The sequence below is a fragment of the Furipterus horrens genome, unplaced genomic scaffold, assembly GCF_987537825.1.
Source record: "Furipterus horrens unplaced genomic scaffold, mFurHor1.1.pri manual_scaffold_9, whole genome shotgun sequence".
NCBI lineage: Eukaryota > Metazoa > Chordata > Mammalia > Chiroptera > Furipteridae > Furipterus > Furipterus horrens.
The window spans coordinates 38,077,096-38,094,801 of record NW_028327179.1 but is presented as its reverse complement, the minus strand read 5'-3'; the positions used below and the strand labels follow the sequence as shown (position 1 = coordinate 38,094,801).

Sequence of the window (17,706 nt, the reverse complement as noted above, 5' to 3'; positions counted from 1 at the left end):
ACACACAAGTAATGATTCTTTCATAAAGCTTTTCAATACACTAGTCTTCCCAATCTTACTTTTCCAGTGTCTTAACCTCTTCAACCTAGAATTCCATCACAGTATCTTTTTAAAACATAACCCCTTGTGATCAGATAATAACTATTGTACATTTCCTTATCTTCCTTAGGATAAATTCCTACAAGTGTGATTATTGGTCAATAAAGAGAAATATTTCATAATGTTCAACATATATTAGGGCTTTTTCACACATATGTTTAACCAATATTGAACAAAGACCAATCATTTGTCAATCCCTGTGTACACCTCACTTTCTACATCCCAAGCCTGTTTATTTTGGATAGGAAATGGTTTAAAACAGATGCAATGAAAAAGCACTTTTTACAATGATCAAACAGTATCTTAAAAAGTGAGCTGATAAAAATGCTAATGAGTTTATAAAAGTGAAGGATGCATTTTGGCGTAAAACCCTAGTATTTGTAACACCTACTCATAGTGTCAAGTTTAAAAATACATATATAGATATTGTCATTCAATCAACCAACAAATACTGCAGAACAACTAAGTGCTAGGCTAAGAACTTACAGTGTAAGAACAAAGAACATTCAGCAAACATCCTATAGAACTCTGCCCCATTTTCATGTTTCCAGTAAGTGAGGTTCATCAGTATTTTGTAATCAGGGTCATGGGCAAAGAGAGACAGAGATGATTTAATTAACTTCTCACATTGGCTCAGAGGTGAGCCAGAAAAAACCAATACAGGCAGAAATGCTGTCGAATTGTTCTTCAAAATGGCAAACAACATAGATTTCATACCACCCCCTGGTAACCTATTTTGGCATTTATAACCATAATTGGTCCTCCTCAATATCTGCCTTTAACAGAATTCAAAAGTGCAAAATAGTTTATACTTTTATAGGAAAGCCATCCAGCTCTAACACCACATTTACTATTTCTATGTGAGGACTTAAAGAAATACAAGTAACCAAATAAGATTGAAGTTCTTCATACCCACAAGTAGTATGTTTTTAAAGAGCTGAATCCAAAAGTCTATGCTGCCAAAATACATCAAGTAAGTTGACTCTGAACTCACCATTCATTCCATCACACTTTGAATTTCCAACATTGAAGCAGGAAGTTTTCATGTTGCCAGGAAGGACATTCCACCATTTATATTCAAACCCAAGTGCAGGCTCTGTTCCTGCTGGGCACGGTTTACATTCTACAGAAGGCAAGTGGGGTGAACAATTACAGTTAAACTTCATCTGGACAACTTTCTCTTCCTCTTTTCCAAGCCCTGCTAAATTTTAATTAGCAGAGAGGGAAGTGGGAAGGAGAGATAGTGAATCACCAATTTCCTTAAGAATTAATAACTTTTTCAAAAGCAATCTGGAAAGAAAAATAATTCTGTATATATTATACACATATATACTCAATTTATATGAAAAAGGAAAAGGTAAACATAAAATCTCTTAAAATAATATTCTCCTTCATTTTGAGGAATAACTGCTGCTATAAATTATACTCTACAAAACAAGTTCTCTTATGTGTGATTTTAGAATCAGTACCATCCACTTCATGAGTAAGGAAATATTTCACACTTACTATTGGTTATTAAACAGAACAGAAAATCATGCATGCCATTTAATTATGGACTAATTACTTGAAATTCAAAATATTGGCTATGTTAAAAAATGGTACTGGGAGTTGAGAGGTTTGTAAAGAGTTAAGGTTTTTGAATAAACCTGATTTAAATTAACATCTGCACTATTGAAATGGAAGGGTCTTTTCTAAACATTTTTTAATTTACCCAAGATACTTGGCATTATCACACCAGTAAATGAAGGGGTAGAGAGAGAAAATGTTCACTGAACAAACACTTCCTGGTACCAAAGTACTGCAGGAGACATTTTTATTATATATAACCGGCTCGCTGATGATGAGCTAGATATTATTACCTGCAATTTTGCAGATGAGGAAATTGAGGTTCAGAAGGTTGGAGTAACTTAGATAAATAACACTACTGGCAGCCTGCAGCATGTGGACCCACAGCCAAGTCAATTTGACTCTCGAGTCCTTTTTACGTTATTTCTCAAAGGCTCTGGATATTAAATATCTGGAATGGCTAGATTCAAGTAAGAAACCTGCAACTAAAATGTATTGTAATCTTTGCCTACCAAAATTCAAACAAATTCTATAACCACTTTCTATATTACTTGGTAAGTACTAAAATTTTCCAAACTATACATTTTGAAACAATTTACTTAGGAACTATCCTATGCCATATGATCAAAAACGAACATTTTAAAAATATTATTGTAGCACAGAATGTGATCTGTTATTTCAAAGCTGAATTAAAAGACACTATATTTTATGCTTGTATCAATATACATGCACTCATACACTGGAAAAGAAGTGCCTATTCATAATCACTTAATATAGTGTAATTTCTTATCACTATCCAAAGGCAGCATCATCTCATTAAGATTGTATTATACAAAATTCCATTGAAAAGCTATCCTTATGTTATGCTAAATAAGCCATTGCAATCCCATGATGCTATTATTTTATTTCTCAACTCTACTTCAGTCTCTGAGACAACTACACTTTAAAGAATGATTTCATAAGAACAATTCTGAACAAAAATGTCACAGTGGTCCAACAAGATTATTATGCTAAAGATCCAATTATTGGACCAACTGATATCCTACCCTTTGTTCCATCTGAAAACGTCCCAGGAGGGCAGGGATGGCAAGAAGATGATCCATTGTTATAAAATCCAGGGTTGCAAGGCGGACAATCCTTCTTCTCTCCAGAAGGGGGCAACCTAATAGCATCTGTGAGATCTTCCCGGCAGATTTTGGGCTCTATCCACTTGTACATTACCTGTGTCTGCAGAAAAGGCTTGTAAGTCGTCTAACATCCTTTATTTGCTTTGAACTTCCAATAACACAAATGTTAAACTGACACCTAGAAAAATTCCAAATAGTGACAGAATAGAAGGGCCAAATGAAGACAATCTAAAACATCTGTAACAAAATGAGATGACCCCACCCCCCCCCCAAAAAAAAACTTCAGTGGGAAAATGACTGTTATTTCCAAGTATTTTTACCCTAAGCTACAGGTGGCTTTACCTCATGCATAGCACATTCCTCATCATGAAATTCCTCTTTAAAGTACAGATAACGTGATTAGAGCCCTTACTCTCCTATCCACTCACTCACTTTATTCCTCAACCAACATAAGCCTATGCAGAGACTGTGCTTTTCACTTTGAGACTTGCACTACTCTCCTTTCCCTCAACCACAGTACCTATCAGTAGGCTTTCCACATAATGATCACCAAAAAACAAAAACAAACAAAAAGAAATAAAAACAAAATTATTTTTAAAGAATATATACAGCTTTACATTTTAATCCTGTTACTTCATAAATATTGGTAATAGCGGTCTAGGTCTTTCCCAGTAACCTTATATTAGACTCCAAGATCAATACTGAAAATATTTTCTTCTGAGGATTTTAGGTCCTTTTGCATGTGTGCCAAATATCAGGATTAAGACTGCCTCTAGATTTCCGGGTAAAATGGCAGTGTAAGTAAATGTGGTACTCACATCTTCCCAGGACCACAGCAAAATTACAACTAAACTATAGAACAACCATTATTCCTAACTGCCTGAAACATAGCTTAACAGAATTTCTGTGACTAAGGATACACAGAAGAAACCACGTACACTGGTAGGAAGGGTGGAGATGCAGAATGAGTGGGTCCCACACCCATGTATGACAGTTAAAATTTGGGAAGGACATCTTGGCTGTAGAGGTCCTCCCCTGAGGAGCAGGGGGTCCCAGCCCCACATCAGGTCCAAAGCACAGGGTTCCAGTGCTAGGAAGAGAAATCCTCCTAATTTCTGGCTGTGAAAACCAGTAGGTATTGTGACTGAATGAGACAGAGGGCTCCTAGAGTCCCAGGCATTACTCTTAAAGGGCCCATGCATACACTTACTCAAACTCACTCACTCTGAACTCCAGCATGGGGGTAGCAGCTCAAAAGGCACCAGGGACATATGGAGAGGAACTGAGCTGTCTGGTTCAGGGTGAGAGGAAGAGGAGCAGCTTTTTCCCAGACAGAAATGCTGGCAGAAGCCATTTTTCCTTTATTGAGCCCTCTCCCTGAAGGTGTAGGCTGACACCATATCTGAGTCACCATCAACCTAACACTGTTCACCCTGCCCTGGTGATTCCCTGAGACCCTACCCCACCCAACCTGTGGGCATGCCCAAACCACTTCCAGTGACTTTCCCACACAAATGGCCTGCCTTGGCTCATGATGTGAGCTTCCCTAAAATCTCCAAAAAAAAAAAAAAAAAATCTCTAAAAGGTTCACTAACTCCATACATCTTCCTAAGTGGTCCCAGACCCAGCACTAGTAGCAGGCAGACTCAGTTTGCAGCTTGGCTTTCCTGGGGCACCTCCCAGCCAAGTACAAATAGCAGTCATTTTCAAATCATGGTATAGTTCATGAAGGGCAGCCCCAAGCAGAACACAGATGGTGGCTGAACTTGTCCTGTACCTCCAATGAAGCCCCAGGGCCAGCACATATGATGGCCAGCTTCAGACCATGCCAGAGTACCACCCAACCATCTCCATAAGCAACAGACTCACGGAGTGGGCTTGGCAGGCATCAGAGCTTCACTGAAGTGAGTTCTGCTCCATGGGGTTGGCCCACATATAGTACCTCCTCCACTGTAGTCAAAATTGGTCCTTGTAGCCAACTGACTTGGGGGTCAATCCCTCCCATTGCTGTGCCAACAGAAGTCAAGGCTTAACTACAATAGAAGGGTTTGCACAGCTCACACAGGGGGTGCAGCTGGAGTGCCCAGCTTGGGTGACCAGGAAAGCTGTCTCACTGGGCCCTACAGGACACCTACTATATTAGGTCACCCTACCAAGACTGGGAGACACAGCAGATCTACCTAATACAGTAATTTTTCAACTAATGTGTCATAACAAATTGGTGTGCCACAAGAATTTTTAAAACATGCAATGCCTGACTATTTAGTCAGGGCACTAACCTCTTTTCCCTTAAGATTACCAAATTTAAAAAATTACAATAGCCAACATAACAATAGCCATCCATTGTGAATGAATCACAATTATCCCCCTATTTCTTATGTAAGATAAGTAAAAAATATATTTTTGATGTGCCACAGAATTTTAATAATTACTTTATGTATTCCATGAGATGAAAAGGGTTAAAAATCAATGACCTAATACACAGAGACAAAACAGAAAGGCAGCCAAAATGAGGAGACAAAGAAACATGTCCCAAATAAAAGAACAGGAGAAATCTCCAGAATAAGAACTAAATGAAATGGAGGCAAGCAAACTACGAGATACAGAGTTCAAAACACTGGTTATAAGGATAGTCAAAAAACTTAATGAAAACTTCAAAGGCAAAAAAGGACAAAGAAATCATTAAAAAGAACCACCAAAAATGAAGAATACAATAAATTAAATGAAGAAAACACTAGAAGGAATCAATATAATATTAGATGATGCAGAGAATTGAATGAGCAATTTGGAAGACAAGGTAGCAGAAAACAAGAAGAGTAGCATAAATAGAAAAGAATTTTCAAAAACTGAGGATAGTTTAAGAGACTTTTGGAGCAACATCAAGTATAACAACATCTGCGTAAAACAGGCACCAAAAAGAGCAAAGAGAGTGAGAGAATGAAACCTGTCTGAAGAAATAATGACTGAAAACTTCCCTAACCTGTTGAAGGAAAAAGATATGCAAGCCCAGGAAGTGCAGAGAACCCCAAACAAAATGGACCCAAAGAGGCCCACACCAAGACACATCATAATTAAAATACCAAGGTTAAAGACAAAGAGAGAATCTTAAAAGCACCAAGAGAAGAGCAGTTAGTTACGTACAGGGGAGTGCCCATAAGACCTGCAACTGACTTCTCTACAGAAACACTGTAGGCCAGAAGGGATTGACAGGAAATATTCAAAGTGATGAAAAGCAAAGGCCAACAACCAAGGCTACTCTTCTCGGCAAAGCTATCATTTAGAATCAAAGAATAGATAAAGAGCTACCCAGACAATAAAAAGCTAAAGTAGTCCATCACCACCAAATCAATATTACAAGAAATGTTAAAGGGTCTTCCTTAAGAAAGAGAAGAAAAAAGATATAAGTAATAGTAAAAATATAAATAATAAAGTGACAATAAATACATAACTATCAACAATTACATTAAATGCAAATGGATTAAATGTTCCAATCAAAAAACATATGTTGGCTGAAGAGATAAGAAAACAAGGCCCTTACATATGCTGTCTACAAGAGATTCACTTCAGACCAAAAGATACACACAGACTGAAAGTATGGGGATGGGGAAAAAATTTATGAAAATGAAAGCAAACAAAAAAAACCTGGGATAGCAATATGTACACCAGACAAAACAGACTTTAAAACAAGAGACAAAGAAGGACCCAGCAATTCCACTTCTGGGTATTTATAAAGAAAACAAAAACAAAGAAAAAAAAAAAACCCAAAATACTAAATAGAAAGACATATGCATCCATTATTTGCAGTATTATTTACAATAGCCAAGATATGAAAGCAACTTAGATGAATGGATAAAGAAGAAGTAGTGCATATATACAATGGAATATGACTCAGCCATAAAAAACGAATGAAATCTTGCTATTTGCAACAACATGGATAGACCTAGAGGGTATTGTGCTGAGTGAAATAAGTCAGAGCAAGACAAATGCCATATGATTTCACTTATATGTGGAATCTAAAAACAAAATAAATGAACAAGAAGAAAACAGACTCATAGATACAGAGAACATCTGGACAGTTGCCAGATGGGAGAGGGTTAAGAGGATGGGTGGAAAAGGTGAAGGGATTAAGTAGTCATTGGTAGTTATGGAATAATCATGGGGATGTAAAGTGCAGCATAGGGAATATAATCAATAACATTGGAATAACTATGGTTTCAGGTGGGTACTTTTTTGTTGGGGTGATCACTTTGTAATTTATGTAAATGCATAATCACTGGGTTGTACACCAGAAACTAAAGTAATATTATAAGTTAACTGTGATTGAAAAATAAAAATACTATTTAAAAAAGACAGCCTCTAACTTCAAAGAGGGAAGTCTTTTAACCTTATCCTTTCATTCTTTCTCACTCTTGCATACATCCCCACGCAATATAATAAAATAGGTATGACTCAGCCATATTCAGAAAGTTGTAATTATACAATTATTCTCTTTTGAAACCAAAACATTAAATGGGTTAGCCATTTCAAAAACAAAATTGATATTATCAGTAGGGGGAAAGGCATTCTAAATGCAAAAAGAAAAATAAATTATTTCATAACTATAGTTTTTAAAAAGAAATTAGTAGCTTCTTTCATTAAACATATAATCTGCTGAGAGTATTTGTCTCCTTCAAAACAACTTCTGCAATAATAAGCTAATACTGAAGCTGGAGAACCAAAATTAAAGGCAATTCTCTATAGCCATTTTCAGTGTATAGAAAATCATATATAGTAAGCCCTTTAGGCTACTCAATGTCATTCTCTTATAGAGAAGTAAACTATCTTTATCTGAAAAAGAAGATGCTTAAGAAACTGATTTAAAAGTTAGATGTCTCAACAAAATTATAAATTTTTTTTTGCATTTTACAACTCTCTTTCTGCATTCATTTTATGACTTATGTCATGAAACAGTCTAACTAGCCACTTCACCCATATGCCTCTCTCTTACCATCTGTAAAGTGATGGCCATTACTGTTGGAGCTTCCTAAACAGCTGGAAAAATAAATTAGTTCTTGTATTCATAAGGGATTCTCAACTCCCCTGAGAAAGGCAATATGAAATTCAGAGAATCTAAGCAAAAAAAAAATTGTTATATTTGGGGGATCATCTTTTAAATTCTGGCTTAAGTACAGAAAAGAAGTTTTCAATCCTTGCTAATTCACAAATTTTCTTAATTATTTTGACATTAAAATTTCATTGTGTTGTGTGAGTTACTACAGTGTTGGGAATAGTTTGTTCCCACATGGCAGTGGGCGCAGTGCTGAGGCTACACATTCAAGATGACCTTGGGGGTGCACCATGTAATCTTCTCCCCAACTTTGGGAGGTCAGTATTACAATATTATCCTCAAGTTTATAAATGAGGGAGCCCCAGAAGATCTCTTAAACAACTTGCCCAAAAGTCATACACAGCTAGTAAATAGTAAAGTAAGGTAAGTCAAGGAGAATGAGTTTAGTAAGGGTAAAAATATTAAAATATTCTAAGTATGTTTTTAAGATGTCAACTAACCACATGATTTTCAATCCAAACACAGTAAATGTTTAAAGATTAGAAAATGTGTACTACCTGTAAACATTCAAACATTTAGAAGTCAAATTTCAAATTCTCTATAAAAAGTTTTGTTTATAGAGTCTTGCTTCAGATGGCAGACTAATTTTTTTGCCTTTCTTTCTAATGGGGACAGATGCTTTCAAGTCTGGCTGACTGGGGAAAGCTAATAAGTAATATTAATGATATGCAGCACCAGATGGCTCACAGTGCAGGTGAAATACCAAAAATCGATTCACTCTTTGGCAAGTTGAGATAAAATTATAAAATGTTTTATGAAACCAAAACCTTAATAGAGCAAAACTTATGAGATTGCTTAAGATTGCAGAAGAACTATAGTGTCCAAGTATATTTCTATTAAGTATGAATAAAATACATTTTATTGATACATATGATACTGATGGAGGTATCAATCAGAAGCTGGTTCTTATATTGAAATAAAATTCAAGACTGAGAGGACAAAAATTAAGACAAATTTTGAGACTGAATACATCCATGGCTGCCTGCTTTTCTCCTCTAAATGTCCTTGTACAAATGCACCAGGCTTTGTAGACTGGCTGAAATCACTAGAGGTTAATTACATGTGCTTTCAAAGGGTCTATCAACTGTCAGTCTGTGCTGACTGCCTTGCGCTTTTATGATGTTTCAACTCAGCTATTCCCAACCAGGCTATTGCTTACCTCTTCCTCTTCCAAACCTTGACCCTTTCTAGTTGCAACCCACTGGAAACTCACTTGTCTCTCCCACAATTATGTATGCCATTGTGTCAAATTTTGCCTGGTCCTGTCTTCAAAACCATGATCAACATCCGCATTGCTCTGAACACATCCTCAACTCACCCATGTATATATTGGCACTCACTGGGATTACTTTTTTATGAAGCTTTTGCTTTTATCTCTTTTCCCTTGTGATTACCTACTTGACTCTTTTCTAAATACTTAAAATCCTGGGTTCTCTTCTTCCTTTACGTACAAGACACCACAGGGATTTGACTTTGTACTGGAATTTCTAGCCAGGGTTTTAGGCAAGAAATGTTTCAAAATTAGATTGGGGTGAATATACTAAAAATATTGAATTGACACTTAAAGTGGATATAGCATATGGTATCAGAATTACATCTCAATAATACTGTTTTTTAAAGTATTTTTAAAAAGACTATCATAACATTTTTATTTTAAACAAATCCAGGAATCCCTAGTCCCTGAGAAAGGCCATGTTGTTTTCCCATCATCCTAACTGAGAATTAAGTATATCTGACTTGCTAAAATCATACAGCAAGAAAAGGGGATCTAAAACCTATATCCTTTATTACCCTATTTTCAAATGTCTTCTATATCTTACTCCTGCTACCTAACTCATAAGTACTATATTACAGACCTTGAGCATTTGGAATACTTTATAATACTGAAGTTTGCTAAAGGTCAAAGAAAAGTGCTAGGTAACCTGATACCAAAAACACTAGCAAACCCTCTATGATCTATTTTCTATACTTAAAAATGCAGGTCAAATGTCTCCTCTCAAGAAGGCTTCCTTCTAAAACATACTTTCCTACCAGGTACTCTTCTAGCCTTGGCAGGAAATTTCATATTTGACAGAGCATGCCATTCCAGAATTGAGCAGTTCTATTTGTTAGAAAATCATTACATACCTCTGGGATTTATCTTCTGTAAATTCACCTGATTAACCCAAATTTTTGCCTCATAGAATAACACAGAAAAATCTATTTACTCTTTCCTAAGACTTCCCTGCAAATGATTCAACTTACTATTTAGTAAATTCTTATTAAGTACCTACTATATGGAGGAAAAAAGCACTGTGGGAAAATTTAATATTAATAAGACAATCTTCTGGAGAAGATTACAGTATAACCCTAAGAAGACAGGTTCAAAAACGGCTATAATATAAAGGAAAAAAGTACATGAAGAGGATACATAAGCATCATATTTGGAGACAGATTTGGGGTAGAATTTCAGCCTTAAAACTTACTAGCTATGACCTTACAGAAATGTCTTAATTAACTTCATTAAGCCTCTGTTTCCTCATTTGCAAACTAGGTAAAATATCTAAATTGTACAGCTGTTTAAAAAATTAGGGGCAATGTTTGAAGACACACACACACTGAGCGAGCATGTGCAGAAACATTAGCTGCTTATGTTGTTAGTGGTATCACTACTAATACTAGAATTATTGTCATCTCACCATTACCACTGTGAAGAAAACCATGAACTGGCATGAGTATTCAAAGGAAAGAGATTAAATTTCTTTGGAACAAGTAAGAAACATTAAAAGATGATCATGATTCCTTCGTACCATGGTATTTTTTTTCTCCAACCTAAAAAACAATTCCTTCAACTATAATTCATATAAAATAATTTAATATCCTGACCTCTCTTCTTCAGATTCTTCCCGTTCTGTCAAAATTTTCTCAAGACTTAATGCCAAGGACAGAATCCAACACTCTAAATGTGTTAATAATTTATCGTTCACTTACTAATTTTCTCATTCATTAGTTCTTTCAAAAGACGTTTTACTACCTTCTGTATGCTAAGTGCTCTACGAGGCTTAGAGAGAGTCTTTTTTAAATGATTAAAAAGTTCTTGTCTATAGGAAGCTAAGAGGCTAGTGAAGGAAACAGACATCTTTACAAGTATTTGCAATAAATTGATCTGATACCAAAACACTAGCAAACCTTCTATGATTACCATGTAATTATCAACAGAGATATGTACAAAAAATGCTGTGGGAATTCCCAGTATATCAAGCCAATCTTACCAGATCTATTTATGTTATTTAAGGGGACATGCATTATAATCCCTATCAAAATACCAATGGCGTTTTTCACAGACTAAAACAAGTAATCCAAAAATTTATATGGAACCCCAAAGGACTCCAAAGAGCCACAGCAATCTTGAGAAAGAAGAATAGTCACAGGTATCATGTTACCTAATATCAAACTACACTACAAGGCTATAAATTGAAATAGCATAGTATTGGTATAAAAAGAGATACATCAATGGAACAGAATAGAAGGCCCAGAAACAAACCCATGTGTATATGGTCAATTAATATTTGAAAAAGGAGGCAAGAACACACAATGGAGTAAAGATAGTTTATTTAATAAATGGTTTTGGGAAAAATTACACTGAAACATGAAAAAAAAAGGAACTAAAACACCTCCTTACACCCTATACAAAAGTAATCTCAAAATGGATTAATGACTTAAATGTAAGACTCCTAGAAGAAAACATAGGCAGTAACATCTCTGACATTTCTCTGAGCAATATTTTTTTCTGCTATATCTCCTTGATGACGGGAAACAAAAGAGAAAATCAACTAATGGGACTATATAAAACTAAAAACAGCAAAAACCAACAAAACAAAAAGACAACCTACTGAATGGGAGAACACATTCATCAATAATACATCTAATAAGGGGTTAATATCCAAAATTTATAAAGAACTAATATAACTCACCACCCCAAAAAAAGAAAACAATAATCCAGTTAAAAAGTAGGCAAGGAGCTGAATACACACTTCTCCAAAGAGGACATACAGATGGCCCATACAAATATGAAAAGATGTTTAAAGTCACTAATAATTAGAGAAATGCAAATTAAAACTACATGAGATCACTTCACACCTGTCAGAATGGCTATCAACAGTAAATCAACAAACAAGTGATGGCGAGACTATGGGAAAGAGGGTACCCTCATGCACTGCTGGTGGGGTGTGGATTGGTACAGCTGCTATGAAGAATAATGTGGAGGGTCCTTAGAAATTAAAGACAGAACTACCTATGGCCCAGTGATTCAACATTTGGGAATATATCAAAAGATACCCAAAACCCTGTGTCTGCTGCAGTGGTATTTGCACTTGTCAGAATATGGAGGCAACCCAAGTGCCCATCAGTAGATGAGTAGATAAAGAGGCTGTGGTACATGCATACAATGGGATATTCGTCGTCGGCAGCCGTCCGTCTCGAGAGACGATGGTGTAGCTTCCCAAGAGTCTATCTGCACCGCCGAGAATGGCTGTGCAGTCCGACTCGGGAGTGACATGGTATCTGTCTCCTCCCGTGTTGAATCGACATCATGCGATGACGCTGAAGCTACAGAGCCTGGGCAGGATAATATGGAGGGTCTGCTGTTGCCCATGCAGCAGACCCCCCCTCTCTTCGCAGCTGAAGGGTCCAAGGGAAAGACGGAGTCGATACAGCTTGGCTTCAGGTGCGCCGCAGGAGTTGCCGGTGTTGACTACAACGTCAAACCGCCTTAGGGACTCCGGCTCCGGATTTTCTGTCGGGGTTTACTCCCTTAGCCTTTCCCCTGAAGAGGTATGCCGCAAGGCAGCGGAGGTTTTTTGGAGTCAGAGTTTTCCTTCTCTGATGTACCCTGACTGGAAGATCGAACCAGCGACACTTAGCTCGCAGGCCGACGCTCAATCCACTGAGCTAAACCAGCCAGGGCCAATGGGATATTACTTGGCCATAAAAAGAATGAAATCTTACCAGCTGCAACAATATGAATCGAACTGGAGGGTATTATGCTGGGTGGGGTAGGCCAGACAGGGAAAGACTGGTACCATGTGATTTTACTTATCTATGGAATCTAAAGAACAAAATAAATGAACAAACAAAACAGAAACAGACTCATAGATGCAGAAAAACTGATTGTTGCCAGATGGGAGAGGGTATGGAGGGTTCGGTAAAAAAGGTGAGGGGTTCCAGCAATTCCACTGCTAGGATTACACTCTAAGAATCTTGAAACCCCAATTCAAAAGAACCTATGCACCCCTATGTTCAGAGCAGTGCTATTCACAATAGCCAAGTGCTGGAAACAACCTAAGTGCCCATCTGTAGATGAGTGGATCAAAAAACTGTGGTACATTTACACAATGGAATACTATGTAGCATAAAGAAAGAAGGAACTACTACCCTTCGCGACAGCATGGATGAAATGGAGAGTATTACGCTAAGTGAAATAAGCCAGACAGTGAAAGAGAAATAGCATATGATCTCACCTAATACAGGAACCTAATGAACAAAACAAATGAGCAAAATAGAACCAGAGGCATGGAAAAAGGAACAGACTGATAGCGACCATAGTGAAGAGGGAAGATAAAGGAGGAAAGAAGAGGAAGGGTCTAGTCAAGGAACAGGTATAACTGACCCATGGACATGGAGTTTGACTGGGGGGTCGGAGTGGGGGTCGGGGAGAACAACAGGAGAAAATTGGGACAACTGTAATAGAACTACAATAAAATTTTAAAAAGAAGTACAAATTGGTTGTTACAGAATAGTCATGGGATGTAAAGTGCAGCATAGAAAATATAGTCAATAATATTGTAATAGCTATGTATGGTGTCAGATGGGTATTTGAAGTATCAGGGGGGGGATTACTTTGTAAATTATATAGCTGTCTAACCACTACGCTGCATTGCTGAAACTAATATAAAATAATACTGAATGTCAATGGTAATCGAAAAATAAAATTTTAAATTAATTAATTTTTTTAAAAAGAGTGCATGAATTCTGTGAACCAGCACAGAATCACTCTCTTTTTGTTGTGGTAACAGACACCACCAACTATTTCTCTTAAAGAACTGCCATGTGTGATGCTGAAAGAAACTGGGAGTTACATGGTCTGGCCTCCCCAGCCACAGGGATTAGCAGGTGAACTCAGCTGTCCAACAAGATAGCCACACTCCTCCTGAACTGAATGATTGATCTGAGATGGGCTTGTGGTTCAAGCAGGGCCAATTAGTCTTTTCTGAAAGTTTTGGTCCGTGCTCCTAGAATCAAGAGCTATGAGGATGATTGTGGCTTTCACAGGCAAGAGACTGCCTGAGAAGGAAATCAAAGGAGCCAAGAATATCAGCGAGAAGGGCAGTCACACCCATATCTCTGTAGTTTTCAGACTCCCCTACTTCCTCCCACGTCAGGTCTTGACCACCCCACTCCCTCTTCCAGAAATGCTCTTTCCCATGCTCTTGCCTAGGTTTTATACAGAGCTCTGAAGCCTCTCCAGATTAGGTCTGATCCACATAAAGCTCAGACTTCTCTGCTACAGTACTAATAACAATGGGAAATAATAATTTTTTTTATTGACTATCTTTTCCTGTAAAGTCTAGATGGGTGGTACTTAAATTGTTGAGCTCCTGGACCAGCAGAATCAGAATCACTTGAGAACTTCTTAGAAATGTAAATTCTTAGACCCAGTCCCAGATCAACTGAAACAGACAATTAGAGACAGAAACCTCCAGGCAAGTCTGATGCACATTAAAGCTTGACAACCACTGATCTACAATCCTTGCAGATATTTACATTCCTCTGCCTAGCGTAAGCTCTGCCGTCATCACCCAGCACTTTGTATATACCCAGTGCTCAGTAAAATTCACTGAATAAATGAAAGAATGAGTAGGCATTCCACATTTTTCATGATGGTAATGAGAGTCAGGATTAGAATGGTTCCACTTATCAATTAAAATTTTCCTGAAAAATGTTTCCTATAGGCAGGAAGCAATAAAATGAGCTTCAAAATGAACACAGAAACTTATAACATTTCTGTCATATAAGGCATAATGCTCAAAGTCTTTAAATCACAATAGCTGCTTCCCTTTATGAGAATCTCTCTCTAAGCAAAGGGAAAATAAGATCAGAGAGGCAGTCATTGAACAACCTGAGAAACATCACTAAACCATTGGCAAATCACCAGGGCACTCCAAACAAGAATAAAATCCTTTTTAAAAAGGTGAAACCAGAACAAATGAAAATTTGGTACCAACAAAAACAGAAAACATTCAAATTCACATGTCTAATCTATACTTCCACTATATGTTATTTAATTAAATTCCCATTGCTTTTGTTTACTACTTAAGCTAGGAAGCTATATCTTGAAATAAGTTTTAAATCACTTTTTAAAGAATGCTGAGTTTATGGAGTGCTAGTCCATTGTTTTGTTCTATAACAAAAACATGTTCAGAGTTCACCCTGATCAACAGAAGAACATAATTTGTGTGTATGTATACACAGTATTCCCTGGCTGGTTTGGCTCAGTGGATTGAGCGTCGGCCTGCGAGCTAAGTGTCGCTGGTTCGATCTTCCAGTCAGGGCACATCAGAGAAGGAAAACTCTGACTCCAAAAAACCTCCGCTGCCTTGCGGCATACCTCTTCAGGGGAAAGGCTAAGGGAGTAAACCCCGACAGAAAATCCGGAGCCGGAGTCCCTAAGGCGGTTTGACGTTGTAGTCAACACCGGCAACTCCTGCGGCACACCTGAAGCCAAGCTGTATTGACTCCGTCTTTCCCTTGGACCCTTCAGCTGCGAAGAGGGGGGGGGGGGTGGTCTGCTGCATGGGCAACAGCAGACCCTCCATATCACCCTGCCCAGGCTCTGTAGCTTCAGCTTCACTGGAGAGGACACTCCAGCGTCATCGCAAGATGTCGATTCAACACGGGAGGAGACAGATACCGTGTCACTCCCGAGTCGGACTGCACAACCATTCTCGGCGGTGCAGATAGACTCTTAAGAAGCTACACCATCGTCTCTCGAGACGGACGGCTGCCGATACACAGTATGCCTGTGGGTGCACACATGTGCACATAGGTGTGTGTGTGTGTTTTATGCATTCTACATTTACTATATGACCTTACTTTCTTTAGGCCCCAGGTCAACTAGATATTGTCACACCAGTCATTGACACAATAAAAAATATGACTTCTAAATATTTTTATTATAGCAAAAACAAGATTCATTTGTATATTAGATCTCATTCATAGAAGCTTCAGTAATACTGAATTAATGATTATTATATAGAATTTAATTGGCTTTACTTGTTAATAAGGCAAGTTCAGCTAAGAAAAGCTTAACTAAAGAAACATTATTCCAAATTACTTCAACCCACCTTACTGGTTCTCTCTCTATATTTTCTAAATAAAAATAGCTCTTACTTGGCCACTATTCTTTAGATTGGCCTTCCCTTGAATTATTCTGCATTAGTAAGTACTTGCTTTTCTGTAAATACTAGAATGGACTTCATCTTTCACATTCAAAAGTAAATTTCTTTAAAAAAACTCAAGAACAAATAATTAAAACAATAACCATATAAGTATGAGAACTATAGGACCTCAGGATAAAAACTTAAGAAAATAAACTCTGGCAACTATGTGTATTTTCCAAACTAGGTCAAGAAATTAAATGTCATGATTTCAAAGATGCAAACATACAAAAAGAATGTTTCATCATAGCTGCTTTAATCTCAGCTTCTCCTACTGAATAGCCTGGTATAGGCTGACACTTTTTAATTAAGAAAATGGTAGGTCAACTGCAGAGTTTATGTGTTCATTTTTCCTCTGGCTCAGTGTCGTTTATATATGGTAATTACTTTGCATTTTCTAAAGGCAATTACATAGTAATCTGCCATAACTAAATTAGCCAATGGCTACATGGCTTTTTTTATTGGCAGAACCCCCTGAGAAACCAAATAATTAAAGAGAAGCTACAGGATACAACAGGTCCCCAAATAAAGTCATTACATTCAACATCCGTTATTGTTTCGTTGTAATGCTGATGAGATGCCACAGGTGCTTAACCAATGGTAAAATTGGTTTTGTTATACATCAGTTCATTCAAAGTCTCAAAACCTATCAACAATGTGAAGACTTACTTATAGTCAAGGACACATTGTAAGGCTGTGCTTCTCCTGATATTACTATTTTTTAATACACATAACTGTTTAAAATGGCAGTTATTTATTGAGCACTCAGTATGTGCCAGGCACTGCATAGGAACCTGACATTGAATATCTCACACTCTCATAGCATATGAAATAGATACAGATATTATCCCTATTTTTTAAATGAAAAAAACTGAGACAGAGACAGCGAATAACTTGCCCACATCACTAATTATTAGTAAACTGGGAAATCAAAGCCAAGAAGGCAGGATTCAGAATATAAATTATTAAATTTCCTCTGCCCTACTTTACATGCATGTGTTATAAATCAGCTCATTTAACTCTCTCATCAACAAATCAGAGTCTGCTCAAATTGGGAAAAGGCTTGAATAAATATGAAATGGAGTCCACTGAACACTGCCAATACCTTTCCATCTTCATCACATGGAGTGTGGATCTGAAAATAGTCTTTTGTGGTACAGGGAGGGCGCTCCGTACACTCACTGGATCCTTCCTCTGAAACAGAATAATGCATTTCAGAAACGAGTCAATTCCTTTGTGACTTTACAGAAGGGCAAAAACCAAAACAAACAGAAAAGACAAAAAGTAAAAATAACTTTACCAGAGGAATTTAGGTAGAACCTAGCTAGGCCTA

At 37.2% G+C, this 17,706-nt stretch overlaps 1 protein-coding gene across 1 annotated transcript in view; it reads right to left on the bottom strand.

Moving 5' to 3' along the window:
• Positions 1–17,706, bottom strand: part of ELAPOR2 (endosome-lysosome associated apoptosis and autophagy regulator family member 2) — a 190,891-nt gene that overhangs the window by 56,837 nt on the left and 116,348 nt on the right. The window contains exons 8-10 of the mRNA XM_090287277.1: positions 17,479–17,567; positions 2,712–2,892; positions 1,094–1,222 (exon numbers count right to left, since the gene is read on the bottom strand). Coding sequence (XP_090143403.1) covers positions 1,094–1,222; positions 2,712–2,892; positions 17,479–17,567 — 399 coding nt within the window. The remainder of the gene's footprint in view (positions 1–1,093; positions 1,223–2,711; positions 2,893–17,478; positions 17,568–17,706) is intronic.